The sequence below is a fragment of the Mizuhopecten yessoensis genome, unplaced genomic scaffold, assembly GCF_002113885.1.
Source record: "Mizuhopecten yessoensis strain PY_sf001 unplaced genomic scaffold, ASM211388v2 scaffold7817, whole genome shotgun sequence".
Classification (NCBI taxonomy): Eukaryota; Metazoa; Mollusca; class Bivalvia; order Pectinida; family Pectinidae; genus Mizuhopecten; species Mizuhopecten yessoensis.
The window spans coordinates 317,583-341,091 of record NW_018407237.1 but is presented as its reverse complement, the minus strand read 5'-3'; the positions used below and the strand labels follow the sequence as shown (position 1 = coordinate 341,091).

At 36.8% G+C, this 23,509-nt stretch overlaps 1 protein-coding gene across 1 annotated transcript in view; it reads left to right on the top strand.

Moving 5' to 3' along the window:
• The window catches only part of LOC110454384 (hydrocephalus-inducing protein-like), a 154,655-nt gene that overhangs the window by 21,608 nt on the left and 109,538 nt on the right, over nt 1–23,509 (top strand). Inside the window, exons 11-29 of the mRNA XM_021503856.1 lie at nt 1,032–1,099; nt 1,907–2,243; nt 3,297–3,480; nt 3,848–3,964; nt 5,070–5,222; nt 5,696–5,799; nt 6,183–6,317; nt 6,736–6,880; nt 8,218–8,330; nt 8,639–8,789; nt 11,857–11,994; nt 12,515–12,643; nt 12,967–13,323; nt 14,819–15,391; nt 15,816–15,953; nt 18,978–19,298; nt 20,265–20,461; nt 21,032–21,305; nt 22,435–22,629. Coding sequence (XP_021359531.1) covers nt 1,032–1,099; nt 1,907–2,243; nt 3,297–3,480; nt 3,848–3,964; nt 5,070–5,222; nt 5,696–5,799; nt 6,183–6,317; nt 6,736–6,880; nt 8,218–8,330; nt 8,639–8,789; nt 11,857–11,994; nt 12,515–12,643; nt 12,967–13,323; nt 14,819–15,391; nt 15,816–15,953; nt 18,978–19,298; nt 20,265–20,461; nt 21,032–21,305; nt 22,435–22,629 — 3,829 coding nt within the window. The remainder of the gene's footprint in view (nt 1–1,031; nt 1,100–1,906; nt 2,244–3,296; nt 3,481–3,847; nt 3,965–5,069; nt 5,223–5,695; nt 5,800–6,182; nt 6,318–6,735; nt 6,881–8,217; nt 8,331–8,638; nt 8,790–11,856; nt 11,995–12,514; nt 12,644–12,966; nt 13,324–14,818; nt 15,392–15,815; nt 15,954–18,977; nt 19,299–20,264; nt 20,462–21,031; nt 21,306–22,434; nt 22,630–23,509) is intronic.

The window sequence follows — 23,509 nt, the reverse complement described above, 5'->3', positions numbered from 1 at the left end:
AAGCTCTGTATGCTGCCCCTTGTTAATATAAAAGCTCTGTATACTGCCCCTTGTTAACATACCAAGCTCTGTATGCTGCCCCTTGTTAATATAAAAGCTCTATATACTGCCCCTTGTTAATATACAAAGCTCTGTATGCTGCCCCTTGTTAATATAAAAGCTCTGTATACTGCCCCTAGTTAATATANGCTCTGTATACTGCCCCTTGTTAATATAAAAGCTCTGTTTGCTGCCCCTTGTTAATATAAAAGCTCTGTATACTGCCCCTTGTTAATATACCAAGCTCTGTATGCTGCCACTTGTTAATATAAAAGCTCTGTATGCTGCCCCTTGTTAATATACAAAGCTCAGTATACTGCCCCTTGTTAATATACCAAGCTCTGTATGCTGCCCCTGGTTAATTTACCAAGCTCTGTATACTGCCCCTTGTTAATATACAAAGCTCTGTATGCTGCCCTTGTTAATATAAAAGCTCTGTATACTGCCCCTTGTTAATATACAAAGCTCTGTATGCTGCCCCTTGTTAATATAAAAGCCCTGGGTACTGCCCCTTGTTAATATAAAAGCTCTGTATACTGCCCCTTGTTAATATACAAAGCTATGTATGCTGCCCCTTGTTAATATACCAAGCCCTGTATACTGCCCCTTGTTAATATACCAAGTACTAACTGGGGACTAATAATTTGGGCTTAATAACAATCAAAATTGTCAATACAATATAGGACAATATATATGTTAACAAGATTATACTGACAAATGATGACAGTATAACAAGGTTTTACTGACAAATGCTTGCTTTACTGCTAATTACAATGATAAGAACTTAGTTATTGACATGGATTTGACAGTATTAACACTGAAAAGTGTTTTACAGTGTTAGGTTATGCTTTTTTCATTGAAGAAAATGAAGTCCAGATAATTCATAATTTGAAATATTTGTTAATTTCTCACACAAGTTCGGCTGACTTAATTTAAATGACTGGTGTATTGTACAGAGCGTGTTTTGAAGTGTGACCTCTTGTTTGTTTCAGTGGTTCTGTGATTGGACCAACCTTTCAGTTCAATGTCCAGAAGCTCAAGTTTGGGGTTATATCATACGGTAAGCTGTTACATTAGATAGGATCATCTTCCAACAATTCTTAATTTCAAAACATGAAAGTATGTATGATTTTCTTTTAGCTCTCCAAATGCAGAGCATTTTATTACCATGCAATCCATCCGTCTACTCACTAACCTTTCGATTACAACAATACCTCTTTTTTCAGAATCTTTCCTGCATGAGATGAAAATTGTATGGAAGTTGTTACCTGGTATCATATTGTAACATAGGAACAATTTGTTAAATTTTATGATAGTTTACCTGTTTGGTCAATTTCATTCCTCTACTGCTCTAGCAAATTTGACCTGAAATAATTCTAAAAATGTTTCCATCCTCAACACATCCAGAAGATAATTCTAGTTTCCAGAGTGTGTATTTATTTTCTTATAACATTTCAATATTTTGATACATTTTGTACAAGAATGGTTCTGAAGGGGTCTAAGTATGACAATGGCTCTATTTAAGATCAAAATCGTTTTTTGAAATTCTTTTAAAGGTGCTTAATTGTTGAAACCTTGCATTCAAATATTAGATTTATTTACAATTGAATTAACACATCTACTAAAGCCTGTATGTAGTTCTTTCTGTTAACATTTCAATACTTTGATATATTTTGTTCAGGAATGTATCAGAAGGGTTGGAAGAGTAACACTTTGCTCTGGAAAAACCTAAGAAATTTCTTGAAAATTCCATCTGAAAGGGCTATTTAGAAACCTTGTAGTCAAAATGTCAGAATGGATTTAAAACAAGAAGCTACAATTGTATTGTTGACTTGTATTTATGTACTGACCTGTCTGTTGTTATCAGGGTTCCTCAATACAGAGACTTGTGTGTTACAAAACACATCATTGGTACCCATGAGTTTCCATCTGAGGGTGCCGGGAGATGGCAGCTCTGACAGTATCTGTTGTACCAATGACCTTGACAGTGCTCACAGTGATAGGGGCTCTCCCACCGCCAGACCAGGGGCAGGGCCTCCAAAGGAGTTTGAGATTATCCCTGCATCTGGAACACTTCAACCACAAAGTGAAATCAAAATCACAGTCAACTTCATCTCCAACACGATTAAGAAGTATGAGATGGCTATGGTTGTTGACGTGGTCAATGTCGGGGAGGAGATCTTGACACTCCCCATTTATGCTAAGTAAGTTCACCACCATTAGTTCCTGAAAGTCATATATTGTATTGACAATTTTGATTGTTATTAAGCCCAAATTATTAGTCCCCAGTTAATACTTCTAAAGGGAACTGTAGGTTTGTAATTCGTCCATCAGTCGGGAACTATAGGTTTATAATTCGTCCATCAGTCGGGAACTATAGGTTTGTAATTCGTCCATCAGTCGGGAACTATAGGTTTGTAATTCGTCCATCAGTCGGGAACTATAGGTTTGTAATTCGTCCGTCAGTCGGGAACTATAGGTTTGTAATTTGTCCATCAGTCGGGAACTATAGGTTTGTAATTCATCCATCAGTCGGTCTGCCAGATAATGTGTCACTGTGTCCATCTCTCTTGTACTTTTTCACCTGCAGTTGCCAAACTTATACGTGGCTACTGGCTGGGATGGCAGAATGTACCACACTAAAATCTAGTCTCATGTTCCACTCTGTATAGAATTTATATTAATGTTAGAAGTTATGAACTATATTACTGACTGCCTTGTGGAGTGATACTCGGGTTTAACAGATATTACAATCATTCCAAACTTTATATTGCTGAGCCCATGCTTTATATTGACAGATGTATTGTGCCCAATGTGTCTTAGCTGAGCCCAAGGCTTTATATTGACAGATGTATTGTGCCCAATGTGTCTGTGCTGAGCCCAATGTTTTATATTGACAGATGTATTGTGCCCGATGTTTCTGTGCTGAGCCCAATGCTTTATATTGACAAATGTATTGTGCCCAATGTGTCTTAGCTGAGCCCAAGGCTTTATATTGACAGATGTATTGTGCCCAATGTGTCTGTGCTGAGCCCAATGTTTTATATTGACAGATGTATTGTGCCCAATGTTTCTGTGCTGAGCCCAATGCTTTATATTGACAGGTTTGTTGTGCCCAATGTGTCTGTGCTGAGCCCAATGCTTTATATTGACAGGTTTATTGTGCCCAATGTGTCTGTGCTGAGCCTAATGCTTTATATTGACAGATGTATTGTGCCCAATGTGTCTTAGCTGAGCCCAATGATTTATATTGACAGGTGTATTGTGCCCAATGTGTCCGTGCTGAGCCCAATGCTGGACTATGGTCGGTGTTTTCTGAGGCATTCCTATGAACACAGTGTGAAGCTCCATAATGACACAGATCTACCTGCTAAATACGAGTTGGTTACACAGAATGTACATAGAGATACTCCCATCACATACAAGAGCCCACAGCCCAAGGTGAAACATCACGCGTGTTTGCCTGAATATACAAAAAAAACAAAACGGGAAAATTTATTAGAAAAAACTATTGAGTAAATGCTAGAGCTTTGTTTTTGCATAATTATCTAACTTGGACTGATGTCTGTTTCAAGTTTGGGGACACCCTTTTTTGCTATACTCAATGAATATTCAACAGGATTTTACAAGTCACAAGACAACTAGACATGTTTACAAAAAATCACAGTTTTTTAACCTACTGTTTTACTTAATCAGTAAAAAGAAGTTGTTACTTTTTGAATTTAAATCCTATGGTAATATTTGTGTCAGGTGAAAAGAGGAGCCGTTTTTGTTCACATTATATAATGAGGTTGTGATGACATTGTAGGGAATTGTGGAGCCTCACTCTCTGTGTGAGGTGCCAATCATCATACAAGCCGAGGCCCTAGAGGAGCAGCAGGTTATCTCATATTTCTCCATATTTGGAAGTCCAGATCCACCATTGGTAAATATAGTAAAAATTTAAAATACTCAGGAGTTTTTCAGTTTTGCTGTTGAGCTCTTTCCATAATTGCTTATAGTCATTGTTGCATGCTTGATCTTCTAACTAGGTGTTTAGGTACATAAGAAGAGACAAACTAGGTATGTAGGTACATGAGAAGAGACAAACTAGGTATGTAGGTATATGAGAAGAGACAAACTAGGTATATAGGTACATGTGAAGAGACAAACTAGGTATATAGGTACAGGAGAAGAGACAAACTAGGTATGTAGGTACATGAGAAGAGACAAACTGGGTATGTAGGTACAGGAGAAGAGACAAACTAGGTATGTAGGTACATGAGAAGAGACAAACTAGGTATATATGTAGGTACATGAGAAGAGACAAACTAGGTAAATGGCAACACTATAATCTTTATTTGACCTTGATCTTAAGTACTGAAATACTCTAGGTCATATCTCACCAAAAGTCTTCAGAATCTCCTTGAAGAGATGTGAGTACTAAAGACTAAAGACTATGAATTACATCAAATACCTGGGTGACATACATTTCTAGTAATTTAGTTAAATTATAGCATCACGAAAGAATAATGACAAACACTGCAATATGAGGTTTTCACCACATGATGCATTTATTGTACATGAACATCAACATGTAAAAGTCATGAACGTGATCAGATAGAAGAAGAGAAAAAAACAAAGTTATGTAGAACTAATGAATCTTATTGATGATGGACACAAAGATCCCCTGTGATCTCAAGTTCGTCAACTGGTACTTTTATTTCTTAGAATAATGAAATTGTACCAATGCAGTGTTTTGCATGCTAAACAAAACTTAATTAGGATTCTCTAAATACCTGTACAGTATACATAATTATACTTAACATTTGGGAAGAGATCGTCTCTGAAACTTCCAGTATATCAGAAAACTAGTTGTGATTCCTCTAAAATGTTGTCCAGCATGTGTGGAAATTAAGTGCCTTGGTTGTCAGGAGTTTTAGCATTAGTCAATAAATCATTGTTATTAAAATTAACAGTGTATCCAATTTCATTGTTACTGATAGAGCAGAATTATGACTGTGCCTATAAATGCCCTGTTTACTTTTCAGTCGGTGCAGATAAGCTGTACTGGGGAGGGGCCTGTGGTCCATATCTCCCCTATGGACATTGACTGGAACGTAATCCCAGTACTCACAGATACACCCAGGAAAGTGATACTGTCGAACGAATCTCTTATTCCAGCAAAGTTCACGGCACATATGGTAAGTTCAAATGCATATTTTGTCACTTGATTATCCCTCTCCACTGAGGCTAACCAGATTAAATAATAAACTTTAGAATTTTCTAATTTATGGACGTTGAAGTTTATAACTATCTAGTAACTATAGGAAATACTCCGTTTCCAGAGCGTTTCTCTCTACACCTCCGTGTTATTTTTGGGGTCATCTCCTCAGTTCCTGTTAGCATCTTGTCAACCATGTTTTGAGTTCTGATTTGGCCTTGTGTCACGGTTCTGTGGTATTTATTGTCATACCTAAGATAGTATTGACTGCAAACACAGCAGAATGGGAAGAATTGTTCATGTAACCATGACCACGAACACAGTATCTTCTTCTGTAGTGTTTTCTCTTCCACATATAAAATTATGCTTTTGTCTTCAATGCTGATTAAAATCAGAAGAATCATCAAATTTGATTTATCTATGGTAATTAAACTTACATTATGTTTGTTTTAGGTGAGACAGAAATCGGTGTTCCGTGTAGAGCCAGCCGAGGGAGAAATCCCTGCAGAAAAGACACTTGAACTCACAATAACAGCTAACCTCAATGATTGTGTGAGGTAGGCCAGTAAAACTGACAGCTTAGATGATTTTAACTTTGTCAGCGCTAGCTTACCTTCAAAGATTTACAATCCTACTACAGATATGTGTGATCATAACGTACTTCTTGCTTTAAGTAGTCATGGAAATATATGCTGAATATCTCAATCAAATCAACAAATAAACGGTGTTTAGAAAAATGAAAGTCGGCTACAAAATATCTGAACCAAACAATTTTCTTTGTAGAGTCCCATCAGTTGGACCTTTGACTATGAACTCTTTGTGTGTATCAACAGGTGGAAAACATCAGACAAACACGTAATCTGTTTATATTGAATTTTGCTGAATGTTTTCTTACCGACAAATGAGGAGGGATATTAAATGGAATATGTTATTTTGACAGGTTCCAAGATAAGTTGCAAGTTAATTTCTTGGAGAGCCAGGTTCGTCATATCCCCTTGACAGCGTATGGCCAAGGCACCACTATAGTCTCAGATCCTCCGCTCACTCCTCATCTGAACCTGGGGCCAAACTTCAGGTAAGCTTGTGATCGTCAAACCTCAGGTAACGTTGACAACGACAAGCCTTAGGTACAATTTATGATTAATCTTGACAGGTCAAATATGGACTTGATTGGTTAGATGTCATGGTCACTGTTGTTAAATATAAAATTTAACTTGCACATTCCTCATCATCAGTTTTGAATTTTTTTTATGAAACTTCATGCACTTGTTTTCCCTTTACATAACTATTGTAAACCTTGCACACTTTTCTAAATGAAAAGCAAGAATTTTAAATTCGAGTGATAGACTGTGGTAACAAATGTAAACTCATTTATATATAACCCTGTACAGGTACTTAAATTAAAAAATGACATCATTGAAAAAACGGTCAATTTGAACATAATAGTCTGTTCATATTTAGTTCACTATATACGTTGTTGTATATTTAATTAGTAACCGCCCCCTACAGAAGACATTCACTTTGACCAACAAGAGCCGACGACACCAACAGCTGGTTTGGAGTATGGATGGCTTTGGGCCCATTGCCAAAGCTAAAAAGGAAATTGCCTCCTACAATGCACTTGACATGAAGTTCAAGGTATGTACCTCAGTAACTGTAGAATGTTTATTGTGTATGCACGTAAACATCATTGTGTACACATGTAAACATCATTGTGTACACACGTAAACATCATTGTGTACACATGTAAACATCATTGTGTACACCCGTAAACATCATTGTGTACACACATAAACATCATTGTGTACACGTAAACATCATTGTGTACACACGTAAACATCATTGTGTGCACACATAAACATCATTTTGAACCCTCATTAACATCGTTGCATACACACATAAACATCATAGTGAAAACACGTAAACATCATTTTGAACCCTCATTAACATCGTTGCATACACCCATAAACATCATTGTGTAACCCCGTAAACATCATTGTGTTCACACGTAAACATCATTTTGTACACACGTAAACATAATTTTGAACACTCGTTAGCATCGCTGCGTACACCTGTTAACATCATTGTGTACCAACGTAAACATAATTGTGTACACACGTAGACATCATTGTGTACACATCTAAACATCATTGTGTACCCGCGTAAACATCATTGTGTGCACACATAAACATCATTGTCAAAACACGTAAACATCATTTTGTACACACGTAAACATAATTTTGTACACTTGTAAACATCATTGTGTACTCCCGTAAACATCATTGTGTGCACACATAAACATCATTGTGTACTCCCGTAAACATCATTGTGTGCACACATAAACATCATTTTGAACCCTCATTAACATCGTTGCATACACCCATAAACATCATTGTGTATACACATAAACATCATTGTGTAACCCCGTAAACATCATTGTGTGCACACATAAACATCATTTTGAACACTCGTTAACATCGTTGCGTACACACGTTAACATCATTGTGTACCAACGTAAACATAATTGTGTACACACGTAAACATCATTGTGTACACACATAAACATCATTTTGAACACACGTAAACATCGTTGTGTACACACGTAAACATCATTTTGAACACTCGTTAACATCATTGCGTACACATGTTAACATCATTGTGTACCAACGTAAACATCATTGTGTACACACGTAAACATCATTTTGAACACTCATTAACATCATTGCATACACACGTAAACATCATTGTGTACACACGTTAACATTGTGCAGAAGAAACCCAGTTTTTGGTAAATGATCACTTTATTACCTCTGTGCCACCTGAACCACCTGGAGTGAGGTATCTCAGATGATTGATGGTCAAATGGTCCACTTTTATTGTCACTAACGTTTTAGAATTCTCGGTTTTCTTAAGCCTGCTGAAGGGAAGATAACTTTTGCATTAGTTTATTGATATGGTAAACAAACAATTTTCAGAACACTCCCCCACCACCAGAACCTAGACGGCCCATATTCAAGCTGAACCCCAACAGGTTTGACCTACCACCAGGTGCTAGCATGGACATGCACATAGAAGGAATGGTGGACAGGTAAGTATCATGCCTTTCTTGTTTCTATTTCTTAATATCATGAAACAATAAATTAATGTTCTGTTGATGTCTAGTGCCTAGAATTAAACCCATGTCAAGGTTTCCAAGGCATTGCTAAGTAGAGGGCAATGGAACATGAATGACCTAAATGTCATATGACAAAACAGAAAGTTCAGATAATCAAATGGGGAACAACTTTAAGCAAATTTATCAATGAAAAGTAGATGAATTGTTCTTTTATTTTATGAAATTTAGATAAAAAACACAAGATTGGCAGAAATCTTCATTTTGTTCTTTTATATTTACAGTCCCCAGAATGTGAAAGAGAGGCTGATGTGTCACGCAATCATTGGACGTCAGGGAGGGAAAGAGCTGATCATGAGAGTGGACGTGTCAGCCGACTTCATCAGTCCATTGTTAGAGTTCTCTACGAAAGCCGTCTACTTCAGGGTTGACAAGGTCAGCACTTCAAGCATGACTAACCTATACTGAGTCTGTACAGATATTACAGAAGTTACTTACCTGTACCAAATCTGTACAGATATTAAAGAAGTTACTAACCTATAACAAGTCTGTACATATATTACAGAAGCTACTAACCTATGCCAAATCTGTGAGATATTACAGAAGTTACTAACCTATCCCAAATCTGTGAGATATTACAGAAGTTATTAACCTGTACAAAATCTGTACATATATTACAGAAGTTCCTAACCTATACCGCGTCTGTACAGATATTACAGAAGTTACTTACCTGTACCGAGTCTATACATATATTACAGAAATTACTAACCTCTACGGAGTCTGTACAGATATTACAGAAATTACTTACCTATACCCAGTCTGTACATATATTACAGAAATTACTAACCTGTACCAAATCTGTACAGATATTATAGAAGTTATTAACCTGTACCGAGTCTGTACAGATATTACAGAAATTACTTACCTATACCCAGTCTGTACATATATTACAGAAATTACTAACCTCTACGGAGTCTGTACAGATATTACAGAAGTTACTAACATGTACCAAATCTGTACAGATATTAAAGAAGTTACTAACCTATACCGAGTCTGTATAGATATTAAAGAAGTTACTAACCTATAACAAGTCTGTACATATATTACAGAAGTTACTATTAACATCATTGCGTACACATGTTAACATCATTGTGTACCAACGTAAACATCATTGTGTACACACATGTTTATGTGTGTACACACGTAAACATCATTGTGTACACACATGTTTATGTGTGTACACACGTAAACATCATTGCGTACACAATGATGTTTACATGTGTCCCCCATGATGTTTACGTGTGTACACAATTATGTTTACGTTGGTACACAATGATGTTAACATGTGTACGCAATGATGTTAATAGTAACTTCTGTAATATATGTACAGATTTGGTACAGGTTAGTAACTGCTGTAATATCTCACAGATTTGGCAAAGGTTAGTAACTTCTGTAATATATGTATAGACTCGGTACAGGTAAGCAACTTCTGTAATATATGTACAGATTCGGTATAGGTTAGTAACTTCTGTAACTGTAATATATGTACAGACTCGGTATAGGTTAGTCACTTCTGTAATATCTGTACAGATTTGGTACATGTTAGTAACTTCTGTAATATCTGTACAGACGCGGTATAGGTTAGTAACTTCTGTAATGTATGTACAGACTTGGTATATGTTAGTAACTTCTGTAATATCTGTACAAACTCGGGATCGGTTAGGAACTTCTGTAAATTCCCCTCACAGGCTGTGTAGTATCATATGCCCAATCTGATAGATTTGAATCTAGGTATATTGCTATTCTGATAGATTGGTATCTAGGTACATTGCTAATCTGATAGATTTGAATCTAGGTATATTGCTATTCTGATAGATTGGTACCTAGATACCAATCTATCAGAATAGCAATATACCTAGATTCAAATCTATCAGATTAGCAATATCCCTAGATACAAATCTATCTTATATTACAGAAGTGACTAACCTATACCGAGTCTGTACAGATATTACAGAAGTTACTAACATATACCAAGTCTGTACATATATTACAGAAGTTACTAACCTATGCCAAATCTGTGAGATATTACAGAAGTTACTAACCTATACCGAGTCTGTACATATATTACAGAAATTACTAACCTCTACTGAGTCTGTACAGATATTACAGAAGTTACTAACCTATACCAAGTCTGTACATATATTAGTTACTTACCTATACCGAGTCTATACATATATTACAGAAGTTACTAGCCTGTACCAAGTCTGTACATATATTACTGAGTCTGTACAGATATTACAGAAATTACTAACCTATACCGAGTCTGTGCAGATATTACAGAAGTTACTAACCTGTGCCAAGTCTGTACATATATTACAGAATTTACAAACCTATACCAAGTCTGTACAGATATTACAGAAGTTAGTAACCTATACCGAGTCTGTACAGATATTACAGAAGTTACTAACCTGTACCAAGTCTGTACATATATTACAGAAGTTACTAAACTATACCGAGTCTGTACATATATTACAGAAGTTACTAACCTGTACTGAGTCTGTACAGATATTACAGAAGTTCCTAACCTATACCGCGTCTGTACAGATATTACAGAAGTTACTATCCTGTACCAAATCTGTACATATATTACAGAAGTTACTAAACTATCCCGAGTCTGTACATATATTACAGAAGTTACTAAACTATCCCGAGTCTGTACATATATTACAGAAGTTACTTACCTGTACCGAGTCTTTACATATATTACAGAAGTTACTAACCTGTACCAAGTCTGTACATATATTACAGAAGTTACTAACCTATACCGAGTCTGTACATATATTACAGAAGTTACTAACCTGTACCAAGTCTGTACATATATTACAGAAGTTACTAAACTATACCGAATCTGTACATATAATACAGAAGTGACTAACCTGTACCAAGTCTGTACATATATTACAGAAGTTACTAACCTATACCGCGTCTGTACAGATATTACAGAAGTTACTATCCTGTACCAAATCTGTACATATATTACAGAAGGTACTAACTTATACCGAATCTGTACATATAATACAGAAGTGACAAACCTGTACCAAGTCTGTACATATATTACAGAAGTTACTAACCTGTACCAAATCTGTACAGATATTACAGAAGTTACTAACCTGTACCAAATCTGTACAGATATTACAGAAGTTACTAACCTGTACAAAATCTGTACATATATTACAGAAGTTACTAACCTATACCAAGTCTGTACATATATTACAGAAGTGACTAACCTTTACCGAGTGTGTACAGATATTACAGAAGTTACTAACCTATGCCAAATCTGTACATATATTACAGAAGTTACTAATCTGTACCGAGTCTGTACATATATAACAGATTTTTTTATTTTTTTTACCGCTTTCACAGATAATGGCTCTTGCTTTAACTTGATCTGAAAGGATGTGACCAGACTCTTTATCAAACCTTTCTGTTGTTATCTTTACAGAAACCAGAGGAGGAGTTAACCGTCCAGACGAGAGAGCTTAAGATGACCAATGTGTCCACATTGCCTTTATCCACCGGTCTGAAACTACAACACCCATTTCAAATCGTAATGGATGATGGTTCATTAACATCAGAAATGGCAAGTACTAAATCCATTTTTAATTTTATTATAGAACCTGGTGCAAAACAATCGTGGTGTTTGAATCTGAAGTAAACAAAACCATGCAAGTTGTTAATCATTATTATCTCACCTGCCCAAAGGGATTGCATGTGAGGGGAACATGATACTACACAGCCTGTGAGGGGAACATGATACTACACAGCCTGTGAGGGGAACATGATACTACACAGCCTGTGAGGGGAACATGATACTACACAGCCTGTGAGGGGAATATGCTACAACACAGCCTGTGAGGGGCATATGATACTACACAGCATGTAAGGGGCATATGATACTACACAGCCTGTGAGGGGAATATGCTACAACACAGCCTGTGAGGGGCATATGATACTACACAGCATGTAAGGGGCATATGATACTACACAGCATGTGAGGGGCATATATTTGTTCTGCTCACGAAGTACTTTTGTAAGATGGATACATCAATAAATTGAACACGTTAAGTAAAATGTTTGGTGACCATTTTTATGTGTGACAGGATGTAAGACTCAACGTCAATGAAGAGTACACACTCATGATCCAGTTTGACCCCGCCTATAAAGATGACCTCCACATACGCACCATTGATGATATTCTTCATGTCACCTACCAGGAACATCCTCACATAGTAAGTCATGTCATCTGCTATATCTGATTACAAAAGCATGGAGATAATACATATACTAAACATAGGAGGAATTATTTCAAACATTCTGCATTTTCCCCCTTTTGGCCTTTTAAATCATATTGGCTAATGCCTACTAAACTACTCTTATTAATATGTATTATTAGTTTTTGTGCTTTGGAAACTAAAAGTGTTATGGCAATGTGATACAGCAATTGGCAAGAAGTGTATTGATGATAAAATACCTAAATATTTTTATAGGACATATTTTAAGGGAGATGTTCATTGTTTTAGAAAAAGATGAAAAGTAGTGTTGGTAATTTCAGGACTACATAGCACTTAGAGGAGAGGTGTACTTTCCTAACATTGACTTTGAGAAGAGCGTCGTAGACTTTGGCTGTATTCTGAACGACACAGAGGTGACTAGGTATGTCAACATAACTAACAACAGTCCCATGGAGGTGAAGTACCACTGGTCCTTTTTGGTGGGTAAGGAGCCGAATGTGGTGATCAGACACCCACCCAAGCCTGTGGTGACGCTGCCACATATTGAGGAGGCAGAGGAGGCAGCTTCAGAGGTCCATCCGGAGATCGCTGTTCTTATACAGGAGCCATCACTTCTTGTGGATGATGAAGAGGACAGAGAGGAGGAGGAGGAAAAGGCTGACCTTGAACCTACAAAAGTTTGTATAAAAATGTTAATATAAACACAAAGATCCTTGTCAGAAGTATCAATAGTTTGTATAAAAATGTTAATATAAACACAAAGATCCTAGTCAGAAGTATCAATATTTTTTATAAACAAGTTAATATAAACACCAAATTCCTTGTCAGAAGTATCAATAGTTTGTATAAACAAGTTAATATAAACACAAAGATCCTTGTCAGAAGTATCAATAGTTTGTATAAACAAGTTAATATAAACACAAAGATCCTTGTCAGAAGTATCAATAGTTTGTATAAAAATGTTAATATAAACACAAAGATCCTTGTCAGAAGTATCAATAGTTTGTATAAACATGTTAATATAAACACAAAGATCCTTGTCAGAAGTATCAATAGTTTGTATAAACATGTTAATATAAACACAAAGATCCTTGTCAGAAGTATCAATAGTTTGTATAAACATGTTAATATAAACACAAAGATCCTTGTCAGAAGTATCAATAGTTTGTATAAACATGTTAATATAAACACAAAGATCCTTGTCAGAAGTATCAATAGTTTGTATAAACATGTTAATATAAACACAAAGATCCTTGTCAGAAGTATCAATAGTTTGTATAAACATGTTAATATAAACACAAAGATCCTTGTCAGAAGTATCAATAGTTTGTATAAACATGTTAATATAAACACAAAGATCCTTGTCAGAAGTATCAATAGTTTGTATAAACATGTTAATATAAACACAAAGATCCTTGTCAGAAGTATCAATAGTTTGTATAAACATGTTAATATAAACACAAAGATCCTAGTCAGAAGTATCAATAGTAAGGTCCTTGTGAATACTAGCAACACACAGGTTCCTCGCTATAACTAATATGTCATATCTAGCTATATATCTGATACAAATTTATCAGATTAGCAATATCCCTAGATACAAATCTATCTGATTAGCAATATCCCTAGATTCAAATCTATCAGATTAGCAATGTACCTAGATACCAATCTATCAGAATAGCAATATACCTAGATTCAAATCTATCAGATTAGCAATATCCCTAGATTCAAATCTATCAGATTAGCAATATCCCTAGATTCAAATCTATCAGATTAGCAATATCCCTAGATACAAATCTATCAGATTAGTAATATACCTAGATTCAAATTTATCATATTAGCAATATCCCTAGATTCAAATTTATCAGATTAGCAATATCCCTAGATTCAAATCTATCAGATTAGCAATGTACCTAGATACAAATCTATCAGATTAGCAATGTACCTAGATACAAATATAGTAATATACAAATCTGCCTAAGTTATCAATGTTTCAAGATACAAGTCTGACAGATTAGCAAACAGCCAACCAAGCTGGGTGATATTGTCCCTCTGTATAGCTAATAACATATTGTTATGATTCATTCATAATAATCAGATTTTATCTCCCAAGCAGGTAAGGACTATTTCATTTATTCATTATGGAATTAATGAGAAAATATCATCTGTCCATAGGAAAGTGATATATTGCTAGGCAGCAGTATCCATGGTGATGCAGATGACCTACACAAGGAGCAAGATTCTGACCGTTCATTTGACAACAAAGTTACAGAGGAGCACCAATCCAGCTTTCACACACAGGACGATGACAGTCTGAAAGCCACCGACAGTGATGATGACAGGCCAGAAAAGGGACAACTGGAGCAGGAGGAGGCCCCCGAAGGAGGAGGCATTGACAAGAACCAAATGGAGGGATTAAGATTGAGTTTAACATCTCTCCGTGACATTGCCATTGATGAAGATCCGCTCCAGACAAACCGTGCCCTGAGTGCTCTGTTAGAAGTGGACCGGGATGAAACCCCAGTGGGCATTGAGGAGGTGTTTGACATCTTGCCCCTCTATGGTATACTTCAGCCAGGTGATACAGAGCAGGTGACGATGACCTTTTATGGACATGCAGACATCTGGGGAGAGACGAAGGCTATCTGTGTAGTAGAAGGAGGACCCACTTATGAACTTCTCCTCAAAGGAGAGGCGTCCTTGGTCGATTACAAGATAGATTGTAAGGAAATTGATTACGGGAAACAGGTATGTGAAAGAAATAGAATGTCTTATTAACAGTGTAATCATAATGTCTTATTAACAGTGTAATCACACAGAACGGAGGTCCTACTCCACTTACATTAATATTTACCGTTATCAAAAAGAGGTCATAATCAACTTTCATCAATATTTAGCTCATCTGCTTAGATGGCAAGCTTGGCCTTGTTCTTCTTTCAGTCTTACAGGGAGCAAATATCCCCTACAGTCTGAAATATCTGATCTAATATACGGACTCCTTTCCCTAGCTGTTCCCTTCACGGTCTTAAAACGAGGCAGTAAACACAGGTGATCTGATGGAGATGCACAGTTTGCTGTTATGAAATCATGGCGACATCTTATTATTTGAAGGAGAAGTGTTTGCTTTTGAATTTAAAGTATTGAGGAGTAATAATGACTTGTTTGTTTACAGATGTATGATCAAGTGGCTTCAGCAGAAATAACCCTTTGCAATAGTGGAAAGGTCGGCTTTGAGTTTTGTGCCATGGGGATGGACCCGACCCTGGCCAAAAAACCTGCTCCCGGAGTTCCTATCATGGTTCCTCATGCTGTAAGTATGGAAGGGCAAGGTCATAATCAAGGCCTTCAATTTAGATCAAGGTCACAAAAAGACTGCCATCTCAGGTTAAGGTCACAAAAGGACCGCCATCTCTGATTAAGGTCACAAAAGGACCGCCATCTCTGGTTAAGGTCACAAAAGGACCGCCATCTCTGATTAAAGTCACAATAGGACCGCCATCTCTGATTAAGGTCACAATAGGACCGCCATCTCTGGTTAAGGTCAAAAAAGGACCGCCATCTCTGGTTAAGGTCAAAAAAGGACCGCCATCTCTGGTTAAGGTCACAAAAGGACCACCATCTCTGATTAAGGTCACAAAAGGACCGCCATCTCTGATTAAGGTCACAAAAGGACCGCCATCTCTGGTTAAGGTCACAAAAGGACCGCCATCTCTGATTAAAGTCACAATAGGACCGCCATCTCTGATTAAGGTCACAATAGGACCGCCATCTCTGGTTAAGGTCAAAAAAGGACCGCCATCTCTGGTTAAGGTCAAAAAAGGACCGCCATCTCTGGTTAAGGTCACAAAAGGACCACCATCTCTGATTAAGGTCACAAAAGGACCGCCATCTCTGATTAAGGTCACAAAAGGACCGCCATCTCTGGTTAAGGTCAAAAAAGGACCGCCATCTCTGATTAAAGTCACAAAAGGACCGCCATCTCTGATTAAGGTCACAAAAGGACCGCCATCTCTGATTAAGGTAAAAAAAGGACCGCCATCTTTGGTTAAGGTCACAAAAGGACCGCCATCTCTGGTTAAGGTCACAAAAGGACCGCCATCTCTGGTTAAGGTCACAAAAGGACCGCCATCTCTGGTTAAGGTCACAAAAGGACCGCCATCTCTGGTTAAGGTCACAAAAGGACCGCCATCTCTGGTTAAGGTCACAAAAGGACCGCCATCTCTGGTTAAGGTCACAAAAGGACCGCCATCTCTGGTTAAGGTCACAAAAGGACCGCCATCTCTGGTTAAGGTCACAAAAGGACCGCCATCTCTGGTTAAGGTCACAAAAGGACCGCCATCTCTGGTTAAGGTCACAAAAGGACCGCCATCTCTGGTTAAGGTCACAAAAGGACCGCCATCTCTGGTTAAGGTCACAAAATGAGCGCCATCTCTGGTTAAGGTCACAAAATGAGCGCCATCTCTGGTTAAGGTCACAAAAGGAATGCCATCTAGGGTTTAGGTCACAAAAGGACCGCCATCTCTGATTAAGGTCACAATAGGACCGCCATCTCTGGTTAAGGTAAAAAAAAGGACCGCCATCTCTGGTTAAGGTAAAAAAAAAGGACCGTTATCTCTGGTTAAGTCAAAAAAGGACTGCCATCTCTGGTTTAGGTCACAATAGGACCGCCAATTCTGATTAAGGTCACAAAAGGACCACCATCAGAACCTTTATCTTAAGTAAAGGTCATGTCATAACAAGGACATTCTTCTCAGTCAATGTCATAACCTTCATCTGACAATCAAGACAGGACCTTTGTTTCATCTCAAGGTGTACCAGACACATTGGAGGTAGACACGGTGTACAGTTGAGCGTAGTTGTGTCGACTGTGATGGCATTGATGGGTACTAGTGTAATTAATGTATACATACTAGTGTAGGTAATGGATAATAGTGTAATTGATGGGTACTAGTGTAATTGATGGATACTAGTGTAATTGATGGCTACTAGTGTAATTGATGGATAATAGTGTAAATGATGGATCCATACTAGTGTAATTGATGGCTACTAGTGTAATTGATGGATACTAGTGTAATTGATGGGTACTAGTGTAATTGATGGCTACTAGTGTAATTGATGGCTACTAGTGTAATTGATGGCTACTAGTGTAATCGATGGATAATAGTGTAATTGATGGCTACTAGTGTAATTGATGGCTACTAGTGTAATTGATGGATAATAGTGTAATTGATGGATACATACTAGTGTAATTGATGGCTACTAGTGTAATTGATGGGTACTAGGGTAATTAATGTATACATACTAGTGCAATTAATGTAAACATACTAGTGTAGGAAATGGATACTAGTGTAATTGATGGCTACTAGTGTAAGTGATGGATACTAGTGTTATTGATGGGTACTAGTGTAATTGATGGGTACTAGGGTAATTAATGTATACATACTAGTGTAATTGATGGTTACTTGTGTAATTGATGGGTACTAGTGTGATTAATGTATACATACTAGTGTAGGTAATGGATAATAGTGTAATTGATGGATACATACTAGAGTAATTGATGGCTACTAGTGTAATTGATGGGTACTAGTGTAATTAATGTATACATACTAGTGTAATTAATGGGTACTAGTATAATTGATGGATACTAGTGTAATTGATGGGTACTAGTGTAATTAATGTATACATACTAGTGTAATTAATGTAAACATACTAGTGTAGTTAATGGATACTAGTGTAATAGATGGGTACTAGTGTAATTGATGGATACTAGTGTAATTGATGGATACTAGTGTAGTTGATGGCTGCTAGTGTAATTGATGGCTACTAGTGTAATTAATGTATGGATACTAGTGTAATTAATGTATACATACTAGTATAATTGATGGTTACTAGTGTAATTGATGGGTACTAGTGTAATTGATGGCTACTAGTGTAATTGATGGCTACTAGTGTAATTAATGTATACATACTGGTGTAATTGATGGGTACTAGTGTAATTGATGGGTACTAGTGTAATTGATGGATACAAGTGTAATTGATGGATACTAGTGTAATTGATGGGTACTAGTGTAATTAATGTATACATACTGGTGTAATTGATGGGTACTAGTGTAATTGATGGGTCCTAGTGTAATTGATGGATACAAGTGTAATTGATGGATACTAGTGTAATTGAGGAATACTAGTGTAATTGATGGATACTAGTGTAATTAATGTATACTAGTGTAATTGAAATGAATATAGAAAGAGTAACCTTCTGTAATTTCTTTCTTATTTGTCCTCAGGAAAAGTGGTGTTTGTGTGGTTTAACTTGACTATTGGTTTGTTTGTAAAGGGTTTTGTGGAACCATTATCAGAGCAAAAGCTGGTGATAAAGTATCTACCTGGTGTCCCAGAAGTCTTCTCCAAAACATTCAACATCCAAGTGGCACACTTTGAACCAGACAAGATTTGTATCCAAGGGGAGGGTGTTTTTCCACGGATATCTCTGGATCTGCCACGAACTTCCGATCCTGAGGGACATTACCTGGAGACTGTGCGCCAAGCTAAGGAGAATCTATACTCCGGCAAGACATACCCTAAACCATTGACAGAACGTCCCCAGAGTGGCCTCCCCTCATCACAAAGAGTGCCGGGTGATCAGCTCATGACTCAGGTTAGTCCATAGAAAGACATCTCTTCATCATAAAAAGTGATTAGCAATCCGAACATCAAAAAGCATTCTGGGGATTCTCTCATCATAAAGGGTGTTGGAGATTTCCACATCATAAAGGGTGTTGGAGATTCCCACATCATAAAGGGTGTTGGAGATTCCCTCATCATAAAGGGTGTTGGAGATTCCCACATCATAAAGGGTGTTGGAGATTTCCTCATCATAAAGGATGTTGGAGATTTCCTCATCATAAAGGGTGTTGGAGATTTCCTCATCATAAAGGGTGTTGGAGATTCCCACATCATAAAGGATGTTGGAGATTCCTTCATCATCAAAGGTGTTGGAGATTTCCTCATCATAAAGGGTGTTGGAGATTTCCTCATCATAAAGGGTGTTGGAGATGCCCTCATCATAAAGGGTGTTGGAGATTTCCTCATCATAAAGGATGTTGGAGATTCCCACATCATAAAGGGTGTTGGAGATTTCCTCATCATAAAGGGTGTTGGAGATGCCCTCATCATAAAGGGTGTTGGAGATTTCTTCATCATAAAGGGTGTTGGAGATTTCTTCATCATAAAGGATGTTGGAGATTTCCTCATCATAAAGGATGTTGGAGATTCCCACATCATAAAGGGTGTTGGAGATTCCCACATCATCAAGGGTGTTGGAGATTTCTTCATCATAAAGGATGTTGGAGATTTCCTCATCATAAAGGATGTTGGAGATTCCCACATCATAAAGGGTGTTGGAGATTTCCTCATCATAAAGGGTGTTGGAGATTCCCACATCATAAAGGGTGTTTGAGATTCCCACATCATAAAGGGTGCTAGGGATTCCCACATTGTGAGGGGATCCCCACATCACAAATTTGACAAAGAAGTAAATAAATGTAAACCATAAAAATATGTACATTAGCAAAACTTCAAAATATTGAATGGGAACTAAATAAAAAAATACATGTTTATACAGGGGGACATTCCAGCTCAGCCACCAGAGTTGGATGTACAAATGGAGCTAGAGAGGCTGACTGTCAAGGAGTTTTCAATGGAGATGCAACAAATTCAATCAGTTCGTACCAACGCTGGATTAGACATGACTCCACCTGACAGCAACGAGACCCGTGAGTCTACAGACACGGAGGGACGACCTAAACGAAAGAAAGTCAAGTGAGTAAGATTTCTATTCAAAAGACCAGCATCTTCATAAGTATGAGCACAGTCATTACATTTTATACCAAAATAAAATAACATGATTCTTGTGAGCATTATTTCTTACTCTAACACCCTACCAGTACACACTACCATTACACACTACCATAACACACTACCGTTAAACACTACCATTACACACTACCATTACACCCTACCATTACACACTACCATTACACACTACCATAACACACTACCTTTAAACACTACCATTACATCCTACCATTACACACTACCATCACAGACAACCATTACACACTACCATTAAATACTACCAGTTGGATCAGTTACATTTTTAAACAAGGACTCATAAGGTGCAGTGATGATACTTAGGTTTTACTGTTAACCTACTGGAAATTCATCTGTTTGTAAACATTTAATCTGAATCACCCTAGAATTCATATATAGTGGGATTCGTTTCGGAGCAGCACTGAATAACAGGTGAGATACAAGCAGTTGGGTCTCTTTTTTAAAAAAATGTTTTAAGTCAGAAGTTTGTGTGAACCATGAAGTAATGTTACGTTGCAGACCTAAGCTGCCAGAGTACCTGCTAGACTTTGGCTATGTGGTGCTGGGAACAGTGAGGACTCACATTGTACGGGCCACAAACACAGGCTGGTTCCCAACTTCCTTCCAGGTTGAGCGAGAGGATATCCATCATTTTGGATTCCATGTGGAGTTGGACAGAGTTAGAAACCTGCCAGGAGCACCTGATCATGAGACAGTGGATTTTGTTGTTAGCTTTGATCCTAGAGGTGCTAACCTTTCTGAGGGGTCTGTAGAAACCATCGTTCCCATTAATGTAAGTATAGGACTAAGTGAAACATTAAACATCAGTTAAAATAAACCTTACACAAAGGTTTACATAAACCTAACTCATCAGTATAGATAAACCTTAATAAAAGTAAAGATAAACCTTACCAACAGTATAGATAAAGCATAAACATCAGTATAAATAAACTTAACCAACAGTGTTGATAAACCTTACCAACAGTATAGATAAAGCATAATCATCAGTATAAATAAACTTAACCAACAGTGTTGATAAACCTAACCAACAGTATAGATAAAGCTTAATCATCAGTATTAATAAACTTAACCAACAGTGTTGATAAACCTAACCAACAGTATAGATAAAGCATAATCATCAGTATGAATAAACTTAACCAACAGTGTTGATAAACCTAACCAACAGTGTTGAAAAACCTAACCAACAGTATATATAAACCTAACCAACAGTATAAATAAACTTAACCAACAGTGTTGATAAACCTAACCAACAGTATAGATAAAGCATAAAAATCAGTATAAATAAACTTAACCAACAGTATAGATAAAGCATAAACATCAGTATAAATAGAGCATAAACAACAATACCAATAAACCTAACCAACAGTATAGATAAACCTAAACAACAGTATAAATAAACCTAACCAACAGTATAGATAAAGCATAAACTTACCCAACAGTAAAGATAAAGCATAAACTTACCCAACAGTATTGATAAAGCATAAACAACAGTATAGATAAGCCTTACACATTGTGCTAACATTATAAGTGTATCGTTTGTTGACAGTCTGAGTGTGTTGTGTACATGTGGTGCTAACATTCAGTGTCATTTATACCAGTTCAGTTTTCCTTATGATTTTTGTGGTATGTTAAATCTTAATTCATTACAACGGGGAACATTTTAAGTCAAGTGTCAACATACTAAACAATTTCTTTACTTTAAAATCTATGCAGTGCAATTTAATATTTTTGATATATACCTCTATATGTTTGAAAAAAATCAATCTAATTTTAGTTTTAGAAATTTTGTCTAATGAATAAATAATGTTTGCTATGAATCAACTTGTCAAATCATAAGTATATATTAAGCTTGATTATAAATGAGATGATAAGTTTATAGTAATTTTAAACGCTACTTACAGATAATCAATGGCCCAGTGATACAGATCAGACTACGAGCCAAGGTGACCATGCCAGACATGGAGATCTCTGATGACACCTTAGACTTCAATGAAACCAAATGTGGGGAATGTAAGGTCATCACAGTGCAGCTTCACAATCAGCAGCAGGTCAAGTGTGAGTGGAACTCACTGCCTGCTGACAAGGACAGCAGAAAGGTCAGCACACGAATTATAGATATATAATTTACAGAATATCAGCAGTATCTCTATATAACGTTACCTACAGGATATCAGCACAATCTCTATATAAGTTTACCTACAGAATATCAGCACAATCTCTTTATAATGTTACCTACAGAATATCAGCACAATCTCTATATAAGGTTACCTACAGAATATCAGCACAATCTCTTTATAATGTTACCTACAGGATATCAGCACAATCACTTTATAAGGTTACCTACAGAATATCAGCACAATCTCTGTATAATGTTACCTACAGAATATCAGCACAATCTCTATATAAGGTTACCTACAGAATATCAGGCCAATCTCTATATAAGGTTACCTACAGAATATCAGGCCAATCTCTATATAAGGTTACCTACAGAATATCAGCACAATCTCTATATAAGGTTACCTACAGGATATCAGCACAATCTCAGTATAAGGTTACCTACAGAATATCAGCACAGTCTCTATATAACGTTACCTACAGGATATCAGCACAATCTCTATATAAGGTTACCTACAGAATATCAGCACAATCTCTTTATAATGTTACCTACAGAATATCAGCACAATCTCTATATTAGGTTACCTACAGAATATCAGCACAATCTTTTTATATGGTTACCTAAAGGATATCAGCACAATCTCTTTATAATGTTACCTACAGAATATCAGTACAATCTCTATATTAGGTTACCTACAGAATATCAGCACAATCTTTTTATAAGGTTACCTACAGGATATCAGCACAATCTCTATATAAGGTTACCTACAGAATATCAGCACAATCTTTTTATATGGTTACCTACAGGATATCAGCACAATCTCTTTATAACGTTACCTACAGAATATCAGCACAATCTCT